The 13,411-nt window shown below is 40.3% G+C and overlaps 1 protein-coding gene across 4 annotated transcripts in view; it reads right to left on the reverse strand.

Annotated features, from left to right (window-relative positions):
- TPX2 (TPX2 microtubule nucleation factor) overlaps positions 1–13,411 on the reverse strand; it is a 60,303-nt gene that overhangs the window by 13,205 nt on the left and 33,687 nt on the right. For 3 of the 4 annotated variants that reach the window (XM_060124558.1, XM_060124556.1, XM_060124557.1), the window contains exons 9-12: positions 12,318–12,469; positions 10,717–10,888; positions 8,589–8,727; positions 7,565–7,781 (exon numbers count right to left, since the gene is read on the reverse strand). In XM_060124558.1, the coding sequence (XP_059980541.1) occupies positions 7,565–7,781; positions 8,589–8,727; positions 10,717–10,888; positions 12,318–12,469 (680 nt within the window). The remainder of the gene's footprint in view (positions 1–7,564; positions 7,782–8,588; positions 8,728–10,716; positions 10,889–12,317; positions 12,470–13,411) is intronic. The other variant, XM_060124559.1, reaches the window with a different exon arrangement.

Here is a 13,411-nt window from a genome sequence, read left to right on the forward strand (position 1 = left end):
TACTGACAGAACAGTATTCATAATGTAGGGGGGAGGGACAAGTTGCTGAAACAAAAAATACTATTATTAAATATTATTTCTGTGTGTTTTTAAGATGTCTTTTAAGAAAAACAAATATATGATATCACTTATATGTGGGATCTAATTTTTTTTAAATGATATAAACGAACTTATTTACAAAACAGACTCACAGATCTTGAAAACAAACTTATGATTATCAAAGGGTGGTGGGGACAGGGATAAATTAGGAGCTGGGGATTAACACACACACACTACTATATATAACATCAATAATCAACAAGGACCTACTGTATAGCACAGAGAACTCTAAATATTCTGTTAATAACCTATATAGGAAAAGAATCTGAAAAAGAATGAATCTATGTATATGTATAACAGAATCACTTTGCTGTACACCTGAAACTAACACAACACTGTAAATCAACTATACTCCAAAAAAATTTATTTAAATAAATTAACTGAATTGAATTAAATTTTTAAAAGATACTTGCGCATATACTAAAAAAATAAAATAAAATGTATATATAATTAATCTAAGCATAGAAAATAAAATATGGAAAGAACACCAAGCTGTTAACTCTCACATATCTTTGAGGGTAGATTAAAAGAGGGATTTAATTTCTATATTCCTTAATTCTAATACATTCAACTTCTCCAAAGATTTTTTTCCCCCTTTGTGATTCCAAAACACTGCCAACATCTCAAATCTTTTCAGACTGAATTATGTATACCATACTATGCACATCATTCAAAACTAACATAATTCTAACTCTCATAGAGTTTACACTATCATGAATCTGGCAATTAACCCTAACTGCAAAATGGTATCTCTAGGGCTACCGTCCTGCATGAAGTGTATGACCAGATCAATTTTAAAAAATCGGGCTTCCCTGGTGGCGCAGTAGTTGGGGGTCCGCCTGCCGATGCGGGGTACGTGGGTTCGTGCCCCGGTCCGGGAGGATCCCACATGCTGCGGAGCGGCTGGGCCCGTGAGCCATGGCTGCTGAGCCTGCGTGTCTGGAGCCTGTGCTCCGCACAGGGAGAGGCCACAACAGTGAGAGGCCCGCGTACCGCAAAAAAAAAAAAATCAAAACAACCTTGAGACATCCTCAGTAACTCCTTATTTCTTATACCCACATCCATATGCTGGCCCCATCAGCTCTCTATTCTGCTTCCTCTCTAACTCTTCACTGTCATGACACAGGCCACATCATCTATTGCCTGTACCATTCCACTAGCCTTCTAACAGTCCTTCAGCTTCTCTCATTCCACCAGTCCATCTTCTTATACAGTCAGAAGATTTGATGTTACTTCCTAACTTAAAATTCTTTAATGGCTCCTACTGCCTACCTACAAAAGTATAACATATTCCTTGGCATGAAGTACAAGGTGTTTCATAATTTGGAACCCTGCCTGACTTTCCAGGCATATCTCTTGCCCCTCTTTAGGCATCACCCTCCATCCACAATGAACTACTAACAGCTACCAAAATTTAACACAGGTTCTCATCACAATGCAATACCTTTGCTTATGCTCTCTCAGAAATGCTCTGGCTGCTTGGAAGCATCTAACCCTTCTTCTCAAGCCTCCACTAAAGCATCGCCTCTCTGATAAAACCCTTCAATAGATCACTCCACTCCTCCAGACCTACTGACCCCACTCTCCCCTGTATATAGTCTATCATGGTACATATGAAATTTCATTGCACTTGTTTATTTAGGTATTCATCTCCTCCTGCTAACCTATGAGTGCTTTGAGAGTGGGGACTGTTATTCCATCAACCCCTAATACCTAACACAGACCTTGGCAAGCATAAGGCATTCAGGAAATGTTTGTTGAATGAATACAGTAAGCATGAATAACAGAATTTATACCTTGGACTTGAAGACTCTTGGACTCTAATTTATACCCTGGGAGACTTCTTAATCCCAACAATGCTGCAACTGCTCCAAACATGTTTGGAGTATCTTTCTTGGAGTGGCCTTCAAAGCCAGTTTTAGGGCCATGCAAGGCAATTGCTCAATCTTTACTTTTAATTAAGCAAAATTGTTTCCAGCTCTATTATTTTAGACTACTCAGAAGTTTTAGTTCCCAATGACTTTAGACCAGCCCCTAAGAGCAAATTAATCTTTAAAATATGAAGACTTGCCATCGTTGAAGAGATCCAAAAGACTGTGCCACAGGATCCAAGACCAGTGGCTTTTCCAAAATGCTTTCTATAATATCAATCTTTGGAAAGAATTAATACACTCTCAAGGTGACCACTGTAAAGGGAATGCTCATTCTGCTGTGAAAGTTCTCATACATTTTCTAAAGAAAACCAGAATCACTAGTATAGTAAAATTTAATACAGCAGAACTTGTAATCAGAATGACAAAAGTCTATGAAATGGGTTTCCAAATAATGCTTGCCAGAAAACGACAACAAAAATCTGTTGTTCTACAACATCCTGGACACCTGTGGACACCAGCCTGTAGCTCGAACACAGTCAAGGATACGCGGTAATAGGAAGTACACTGAGCAAGGAGTCAAGAGGTCTGTTTTAGCCCGGCTCTGATTCCAGTCTGTACAACCTGTATAACATGAGATAGCCTTTTAGTCCTTGGTGTTTTTCCTTTCATAAAATATAGTAATTGAAATAAATATCTGAGGACTCAGTTTTAAAATAATGCCACTTTTCCTATTTTTCCCCTCTCTCTGCATCCTCCCAACAGAGAGATGTGCATTTTAAAAGAAATCTCTAATAAGTAAGCCATGAAAGAGATATTTACGAGTAGGATCCATCCTCATAATTACTTAGGGGAGAAGGAAAGGTGATTTATGAAAATCAACCTTGCAGCAACTATTTATCCACACCCCATCTCCACTGCAATCAAAGCCAATAGGGGGCTCAATCAGAAATAAAGAAAAAGACATTGGGTTTCTAGAGACAGAGAAGGCTTCTTGTTTTATTATTTTAAGGTTTTTTAGTTATAAGCTCCTTGAGGGCAGCGATATTGCCAATTGCATTCCTTTGCATTCTCCACAGCACCTACAAGAAGTAGTAATTGTTCAATGAACATATGTTGATTAGCATTACTGTCCTTATTTGTTTACATGTCAATCTGTTCTCCCAGACTGTGAAAGCTTTGAGGACAGAGGCTGTGCCTAATTCCATTCGAATTCCCAGTGTCTAACACAGGCTGGTGCACTTCAGCTTGTACTGCTGCTCATGCAGTTATCCAATATAGCAATGCCCATGCTGTGATGCTTAGGTGCTGGGGAAACAGGAGTGAACAGTACAGATATACATGGTCCCTGCTATCAGTGAGTTCACATTCTAGTGGAGGAAAGAGACAATGAAAAAGTAACAAATCAAGTATTTCCTGATTTTCACAAGTGCTCTGAAGAAACCCAACAGAATGTGGAGCTGAAGGATAATGGGGGGAAACTCTGAAAGGAAGCTGAGGGAAAGTATCTCTAAAGAGGTGATACATGGTTAGAAGTGGGCATTGTGGGTGGACAGATGACACATTTTGGAAAAGCAGCCCAGGATGGGGGATGGGATGTTAGGGGTGAGCACTTCTCCCTAAGGCAGGATATGCCCCCAAGTGCCCTGGGACAAGTTCTCAGGCCTGTCCCAGAGCAATTAGGAGATTACCATGAAGCAATGTTATATCTCAGGGAGTATGAAAAAAAAAATTTTTTTTTAAAGGCTGCTGGTCTCCCCAAGTCCCTAAAATGTTGCTGCTAAAATTACTCACTGGAGAACACAAGAAACACCATAAGGACGCATGGAAAGAGAGCTTCAGCACCAGGGGACACGGATGAGGACAACAGTGTCAGACAGATAGCTGCATTCCGACTCTGGGAGGCAGGCTCTTCTGCTGCCTGAGGGTCCAACACTAGAAGTTAAGACACCTAACCTCAGTTCTGCCACCAACTTTTAAAATCGTTTCTATGGGCAAGCCACATTCTTCTTTCAAAGCCTCCCTTTCTAAAAAATGAAGAAGAGTGGAAGGGAATAAATACATCTTTGCCTCCTTTTCTGGTTTGCTTCTCTAGAATCCAAAAGTTGAAGTGACGTCACTGGAAATTTCAGTAGGGAGAGAGCTGCAAAGAGCCAGCATCAAACTCAGATACTGCATTTGCCAAAATAAACAATGATAACAGCATTGTGGGGGTAGAATAAGTGTTTAAGGAGATGACAGGTTCAAATCCTGGTTCTGCATACTAGACACCTCCCAGCATCTCTTTCCTCATCTGAAAAGTAGGGTTAAAAATAGAACATTGTATAACTGATTCACTTTGTTATAAAGCAGAAACTAACACACCATTGTAAAGCAATTATACTCCAATAAAGATGTTAAAAAAAAGAACATTATCTCTTAAGAGTTGTTATGAGAAATAAATAAGATAATCTGCACAAAACACTCAGTACAACGTAAGCATGCAATAGTTATTACTATTAACAACATGACTGCTTACTGTGTGTCAGACACTAAGGTCTTCATCAGGGCTCTCTCTAATCTATGCTGCACCTAACAAAGAAAAACTCCAGGGCTGGAGCCCGGGAATCTGTTTATATAATAAAATCCCAGAGGATTCTGAGAACCAGTTGGATTTGGCAATCACTTCCCTACCATTCAGTAGCATCTAACATACTTACCTAGTGTTTTGCTCATCTGTTTATCCAGAATTCTCAACAAGGCCTTACCTGGTACAATGCTACTCTAAGATCTCACTTAACTCCTAATGAACTCTAGTCACCCTTCCCCACTTACCACTTCACCCCAACATTTCCAAAGTACAACAAACTGCCAAACCAATTTCCTAAATCAGTGTTTCTAAAAATGGAGTTCAGGTAATACCGGTGGTATGGAAAAGGATGTAGACCATGTTTTTTAAAAAAATAATCACATATTTTCCTAAGAACCTTTTAGTTTAAAAGGTACCTTCTATTTTAACACAAGAGCATGGACCCTGGAACCATATTCAGATCCCAGCTCTGCCACTGGCTAGTTTGTGATCTTGGGCAAGTTATCTGACCTCTACAAAACAGACTGATAATAGTATCTACAGTGTTTACTTCATAGGGTTGTTATGAGAATTAAGTAAGTTATCATATAAAGAGCTTAGAATAAAACTTGGCACATAAACTTTATAGAAGTATTAGCTATTATTGTTGTTATTCATGGCAAAAAGTACTGATTTTCCATTTACATAATGATTTAAATGTTCCCCTTAAAATTACTTTTAAAATGAGTTGATGATTTTAAGAATATATAAAGTCAATTAAAGTCAATATTGGTATAGGAGATACAAAGAATACAGTAAAAATCAAGAGGGTGATAGGTAAATTAAATAAAAAACAAAAAACTTGTAGCAGGGGGAAAAGCCAGGAGCTTGGAGAAGAAGATGTTATTAAAAGTAAGGTGCCAAATGCACGTTACAGAAGCCTCATGGAAGTCATTTCTCTTTTCTGGGCCTTGGGTTTCTGATGTGTAAAGTGAAAACTCTGAGCCCTTCTGGGTCTAGGATTCTGAGGTCTGCATACAAACTACAGTTCCCTTGTTGTATTCAGAACAATTTCCTCACCAGGTAATGACAAAGAAAGCACAACTCTTGGAGACTAATCACTTGAGTGGGCAGAGGTTTCTTAAAAGTTTGCGTAACAGGGCTTCCCTGGTGGCGCAGTGGTTGGGGGTCCGCCTGCCGATGCAGGGGACGCGGGTTCGTGCCTCGGTCTGGGAGGATCCCACATGCCGCGGAGTGGCTGGGCCCATGAGCCATGGCCTCTGAGCCTGCGCGTCCAGAGCCTGTGCTCCGCAGCGGGAGAGGCCACAGCAGTGAGAGGCCTGCGTACCGCCAAAAAAAAAGTTTCTGTAACAGAGTCTGGCCTATCATACGTATGCGTCACAGAAAAAAAGAAAAAAGAAAGAAAAAGAGAAAAAGAAAAGCGTTGTGAATAGAAAAGAGGTCTCATGTGCAGAAAGCTCTCAAACTGAAAGAAGATATTGGCGAGGGAAGAGAGGAAGAATCATTTGTAAGCATCACCATGCTTTTTTTAAAGCCTGGAAAATATAACTTCGGATTGCTTCTGACTTAGTGCTAAGAAAATAAACAAAACTAAATAGCCAGTCAAAGGTAATACAGTTGTCCCTCAGTATCCTGAGGGAATTGGTTCCAGGACCCCCAAAGATACCAAAATTCGAAGATGCTCAAGTCCTTTACATTGGTGTAGTATTTACATATAACCTATGCACATCCTCCTGTATACTTTAAGTCATCTCTAGATTACTTATAATACCTAATACAATGTAAATGTTATGTAAATAGCTGCCTGAGAGCAGCATATTCAAGTTTTGCTTTTTGGAACTTTCTAGTTTTTTTCCTGAATATTTTCAATCCATGGTTAGTTAAATCTGCAGATACATAACCTATGGATAAGGAGGGCCAACCGTATATTGGTGGACACTTTCACTTAAAACTGTGGGGACCCTAAAGGATAAGCAAAAAGAAAGAGGACGGGAAAACAGTTCTTAGTACCTGGACATAAGGTGATTCAAACTGGGAGGAGGATGATTCCCCATCTGCCTGGAAATATACCTGAAAACCATCTTTGCACTTACGCAGGTGCTGAACTCCATTACTTCTTCTCTGACTGTGGCATCTCTTCTTGATTGTATATTTTCTCTCAAATCATGACTGTGAGCCCATCATCAAACTACAACCCACTTCTCTAATCTAGGTTCCAGGTGCTCCTCTTGGTATACTTCTTTTCTCCAGCTTAAATGACCCATTTACAGTTCCCAGTAGCCACCCCATGCTTTCCACCTTTGGACTTTTTTTATGTTACTCCCACTGCCTGGAATGCTTGGCCAGTCCATTTCATTTGCATTTCTACAAGTCCAAATTCCACCACAGAGTGGAGAGGCAATATAATGAAGTGTAAGGTCACAAACTCTGGACCCAGAGTGCCTGAATTCTTATACTTGTTCCACTACTTACCAGCTGAGTACCCTAGGAATGCTACTTAAACTCTCTCTCCCTCAAGTGCCTCATCTGAAACTGGTGAGAATTAGAGTACACAACCTGAAGGGGTTCTGATCAAAATGAATGGGTTAATATACAAAAAGGGCTTGGAGCAGTGCCTGGCACATAGTGAAAGTTATTATGACAGTAACGACAGGAAGATGACGATGATGAGGACGACTACTATACATTGCCAAGGCTCAGATCAAATGCTTCCTCCTCCACAAAGCATTCCCTGAACCTTCTATCTGGAAGAAATCATTATCTCCTTTGAATACTTATAGCACTTTTAACTGTCACCTCTCTTAGAGCACTTCTGTCACTCTTTATATTATTTATACCTATACTGTATCCCTTACTGGACTTTAAGTTTCCTGAGAGCAAAATCCACCTCTGACATGTCTCTTTATCACCCACAGCTCCTATTATGATGCCCTGATCATGTATCTACTCAAACATTTGTGAATGGGTGGATCTGTGGTCATGAGCAGGGCACTTCTGCCAGCTCGCCGAGCCTCCCCACTCTTACCACAACATCTTCCAAGATCTTAGTAGGGCAGGGCCTAGAATGAAATTCAAAGTGTTCATCCTCCAATTTCTTCTTTGACTCTCGCTCCTGGATCCTCTTCTCAGTTTCCAAATCAAAGCCAATAGGCTGAGTGGATGGCTTCACAGGCGGTTTCTTAGGCAAGATGGGCCCACCTTCAAGAATTCTGTGATCAAGTTCCTGTGCTTTGAATTTGTATCTGTAAGGTGAGAGTTTAAGTGACAACCACAAAAAATATTTTTTTAATAAAATGAAAACTACATAAACAACAAAGTAAGCCAAAACCAGAAAAATAATACTCATTAAGATTACCCATCATGCACAACAAGATTTCAACTCTCTTCATAGCCACTGTCTCTACCTCTAGAGCAAAGAATAAATGAGACAGTCTAATATTCCCACCACTTTAAAGATTGCGGTTTCTCTGCAAGAGGAAACTCCCCCTTCTAAAAAGAAGTAAAAGAAGGGGACTTCCCTGGTGGTCCAGTGGTTAATGCAGGGGGGGTCCCAATGTAGGGGGGTCCAGGTTCGATCCCTGATCAGGGAACTAGATCCTGCATGCCACAACTAAAAGAGCCCTCATGCTGCAACTAAGACGTGGCGCAGCCAAATAAATAAATAATTTTTTAGAAAAAGAAAGTACAAGAAGGAAGAAAGAAGAATACAGGAGACAAACTCTAGCACTAATCACATTAAGTTCCAGTTCCCTTGGGTAGCCATAAAAAGGTGAGATCTACCTAAATTAACCTCAGAGGACACTCCTTATTGGAATCATAAGTAAGTTCTCCCACTGCAACCTCCACAATAGTGTTTTACCAGTTTACACTTCAGGACAGCTCCATATTCCCACTTTCAATCCTTTCATCACAGTGGCAAGGCAGAGCCTGTAGTTCAAATGCCATAATTCCCAAGGCAAGAAAAATAGTTAACTGTCCCCCTTACAGAACTGAAAAGAAAGTAGGCACGTTCTTGGAACTCCTCCTCAAACACTGGCAGTGAAACTTACTGCTGCAGTTTCTCGAGCTCCTCAGCCTCCTGTTCTGCTGCACTTTTGTAGGTCACAGGTCTTGCACGCTGTTTGGTTTGCAGCACAGGAGTCTGTGGGTCTCTGCATATCCTGGCCACAGATTTGGAGGGTAACAGAGCTGTAAACCAAGATCACAGACATTCACTTAGCTCTCCAAGACCCCGTTTACCTGTAGGTGCTGACTCAGCTAGGCAGCCCAGAGATGCCAAACCACAGAGTGGCCCTCTACACTCAGCTCAGCTCATGTCAGTCAATCTGATAAACATTCAGTCCTTTCTCCCCTGTCACTCTTTACTGAAGGGTATGATGAAGGCAGCCCTTGGGTAAACTCTGCTATCATCTTCTGAATCTGAAATCCATTTATGTCTGATGGATTCCTTTTCACTGCACAGGCCTGTACTGACTTTCTATTGACAGTGCTAACTATTTTGCTTGTTATTGACAAATAAGATTTTCACTTATTCCAGCTTTAAAATAAGGCCTTTCTAAAGACCAAGTAATAACTCCCAATATTATGAATTCCCTAAAAGTGTCTACATCAAAACATCAAGACCACCTCTCACAGAAAGTCAAATGAAAAAAGTAAGAAAAAACTATGTCAAAGCATCAATATTAAGATCATCATCACCACTCATAGAAAATAATGATTTATCTGGCCAGGAGCAACCTTGTCAATTTTCATAATTACACAGAATGAATCCTCTAATTTAGACCTTATTACCTAACAGTGGGAGATGGAAACCAAATCTACTTATTTTAGAAATAAGCCAGCCTTCAAGTATACATATAACTATTTTTGAGCTATAACGGTACAAAGTTTTAAATAAAAATTGCAGAAAATAATTTTTCTATTTGCCAGGACCAAGATTCTAAGAGCAATGTATATAAGACTCTAACAGTCATGTATTATTTGGAAAGTCATGGTTAATATTTACATTTCCATTAGAATAAAGAAAGACATTTCATTATTTTCATAATATAAAATCTGACAAATGGTTACTAGAACGTAATAACAATATTAGGAAATGCTGTCCTTAAAGGAATTCATCTGGCTACCTAACATAGCACTAAACAGTGCCTATGCAAAGGCAGAAAAAATTTAGAAACCTTCAAAGTCAAAACAAACGGATTCTGCTTTATCCAGAATACTACCCTACACTCTTGGCAACTATTGTATACCACACCTCCACTCCTGAAACTTCTTTACCTTCTTTTCGTAGGAATTATTTTCATAAAGATAGATGCTATTAGATTAGATTACTCTTATCTGTTCACCACCAAATCTACAAACTCAACAGCACAAAAATATACAATGGAGAAAAGACAGCCTCTTCATGGTACTGGCACAAAAACAGAAATATAGATCAAACTCAGCGGCACCTGCACCCACTGCTCTCTTCCACCCTCCTTTCAAAGAACAATCACGCCACTTGTGTTAAGTATCCCTCTCCTACCTGCCTTGCACAGGGACTTAATCATCGGTTATCTCTTTTCTCTCCTCTATCTTCATCTTCTTTCCCTGCTAAGGACTTCTCAGCATACAGACCTGCTCTCCCTATCTCGCACCTCCCTTGATTCTTACATCTCCCTCCACATGCACAGCACTTACCATAATTTGTAATGATCTATTTGTTTATCTGTCTCACTGAATTAGAAACTTGATATTGAGTAGCACCAAGTCCGTTTTGCTCACTTCTATACTCCCTACACCACACAGAGTGTCTGCTTTGTAGTGGTAAAACATTTATTGAATTGCTGAACAAAAAGCACACAACCTTAAATGAATGGAATGCTTTCATTTTCTGTAGGTGAGTAAATGCACACTGACACATGGTAAAGATAGCCTTGATGTGTAATGACATCTCAGGTTAACTTAATTCCCCTTGGCCAATTATTATCGAGGTGGTTGATGGGTATAAGTGGACAGATAGCTGGGTGGTTTGAGAAATGCTCAACTATGTATACATTTGTTGTCTGCATACAGGCACATGCCATGCTTTAGTTCAAAAGTGAGGATTTCAACTAAAGGCAAATTTGCACCTAAGATGTAAGGAAAGGGAATTCTAGGGGAGGCTCCAGCCAGGTATGATACTGGAAAGAAACTTACTAATATCATCCTTCTTGCTCCTCAAGTGATATCTGTTAGGGGTTCGTTTATGGAAGGCTTCGACCTGCTGTGCAAGGGGCACATACGTAGAAGCCGTCTCACCAAATGTTCTTTTCTTTCCCTGGGACAGGTTGAAAGGCATAACAATGGTGCATCCCTTAGTCACTCGGGCCTGAAAAGAAAGAAGTTGTTCCCCAAATGAAGTGTTATGGAAGAGCTCAGATCTACCACAAGCCACAGACTCAGTACAGAGGATCAAAAGAAAAAGGGTCGGGGCTTCCCTGGTGGCGCAGTCGTTGAGAGTCCGCCTGCCGATGCAGGGGACACGGGTTCATGCCCCGGTCTGGGAAGATCCCACATGCCGCGGAGCGGCTAGGTCCGTGAGCCATGGCCGCTGAGCCTGCGCGTCCAGAGCCTGTGCTCCACAACGGGAGAGGCCACAACAGTGAGAGGCCCGTGTACCGCAAAAAAAACAAAAAAAGAAAGAAAGAAAAAGGGTCTGTGTAAAGCCAAGATTATTATTCTTCTTAAGTTGTCAGTCCTTGAGCAAGGGTTATAAACAGTCTATTCCCATCTTTTAAAAAGGGGAAGAAGGGAATTCCCTGACGGCCCAGTGGTTAGGACTCTGCTTCCACTGCAGGAGGCGCAGGTTCAATACCTGGTTGGGGAACTAAGATCCCACAAGCCACACAGCGTGGCCAAAAAAATTAAAAAATAACAATAAAATGAAAAGGGGGGAAAGCATCTAGAACTTAACAAATTATCTGTTCTGTAAGAGTACATAAGGTGATTTTTCCCAAGCATGTTAATGTTTTGAAGCAATCAAGAGCAAGTTTTCTTAGAAGCGAAAAAAGCTGCAAAGGTATCCCATCCCCAGTCCCATTTAAAAATTTTTAATTGGGCTTCTGGACCTGAATCAGGTCAGGCAGCTGCCTGAATCAAATTCTCTCCACACATCCTACCAAAAATTGACTGATGAAGAAGCCTACTCTTTGGGTCATTAATTTTGATAAAATTGGTCTCTGATTGGAAACAAAACTCTTCAAGGACTTACGTCCCAAAGGAAGAAGCACAACCCCAGGATTTAAGACTGCAAAGGACTGACTTCAGCAAGTCGTGATGGTGACTGCAAATGCAAGGAGAAATTCTTAGTGCTAGGATTTTTATTTAGGATTGTTACTGTTTTTGTTAGCGCTCTGGTAACAAAACTGGATTTGAGTGGTCTGCCCCAATCTCATTTTCCCCATAAACCCTGTTATATTTTGCACACAATTTTGCAGACACAAGATTTTTTCAAAAATTTTGTTATATCACAAGCTGTAACAAGCCTGTACCTACAATTTGCCACACGTAATTCTATGTGTTTTGTGTACATTCTCAATTCAGTTTTCACAGCAACTTGATAAGATGCTTCCCAGAGACATGGAGTGATTTATCCAAGATTACACAGCTAACAGGGGCAAAGTGAGGATTCAGGCCTACCTTAACTCAAAAACATATGCTCCTCTCAATTATATTATTGTAACTAAGTGACCACAAATATTACACCAGAATCCTCACTGAATTATTAACAAGAATATTAATTTAGTCTATCAACTTACAGGAGACGGAGGATGCTTTCGCAGTTCAGATGTAAAGTTCACTTCCTTATACTCCTCCTGGTTCTTAGGATGTTGTTTGATTCGCTCATCTGTGAGGAAGTGGAAGTCAACTGATTTGGTTACCTGGCTCACTGATTTCTTCACAGGGAGCCCTGAGTGAGGAGCAGAGTAAAACACACAGATAACGCTAAGAATAGAGAACATAAAGTAAGTCCCCTTTTATCCAGTCCTTTTGGTATTTCTATTACCATGGATCTAACTTTGTTTACTCTCTACATATAAGCCAACACTTGAAACAGTCCTCAGGGACACCAATATATGTGCCTTATTCATTTAGTACTATTGGGTTTGAGGCCTTTCGGTCAGAGGCAAACTGTTATAAGGTAGCACAGGGGAGAAGAATCCCACCTCCCAGTTGTGGTCATAGCTCTGGAGACAGAGAAACTGGAATACTTTTGATAGGAAAAGCTATGAATTGACTTTAAAAGCACACTTAACTAAGCATCTCTAAGAGGGATACCCTATAAACTCCAGAGATGCTTTTCAACCCAGTAAGCAGAGCTTCACAGCTCTGACTCCACCAATGATAATTATGCTAAAGCAAAGCAGAACTCTGATCCCTTCAGCTCTCTCAGGTATACTTTCCTCCATAACTACAACTGGATTCACTCAGCTGTCTTTTCCTCTGACTAGGATAAAATGGGAAGACAACAAGAAGCTGGTCTGCCCAATTGCTCTATCTTCTGTCTCAATCCTAGTTCCTTCTTATTCTAATACAAAGAAAAAGAATTAGGAGAAAAAAGGAGGGAGGAATTAACTCCACTTAGAGAAATGAGGTAAGGACTCATGGAAAAAGGCCTCAAAAGATGGGTGTGACTTCTTCAGTTAGAGATGGAGAGGAACAGCATGCTCTAAGAAAGGACCAACATATGTAAAATGTTCTAGGGAATGATCACTGGGATATGAATGGTACCCATGTCCAGGTTGCTAAATAAACACATCTTTTAATGCTGACTACTGACCAAGAAAGACTTTTGTGCTTTAGAGACTTCAAAAACCCTACCAAGATTATGAGAAGCACCCCCTCATAAATC

This window comes from Lagenorhynchus albirostris, chromosome 15 (assembly GCF_949774975.1).
Source record: "Lagenorhynchus albirostris chromosome 15, mLagAlb1.1, whole genome shotgun sequence".
Classification (NCBI taxonomy): domain Eukaryota; kingdom Metazoa; phylum Chordata; class Mammalia; order Artiodactyla; family Delphinidae; genus Lagenorhynchus; species Lagenorhynchus albirostris.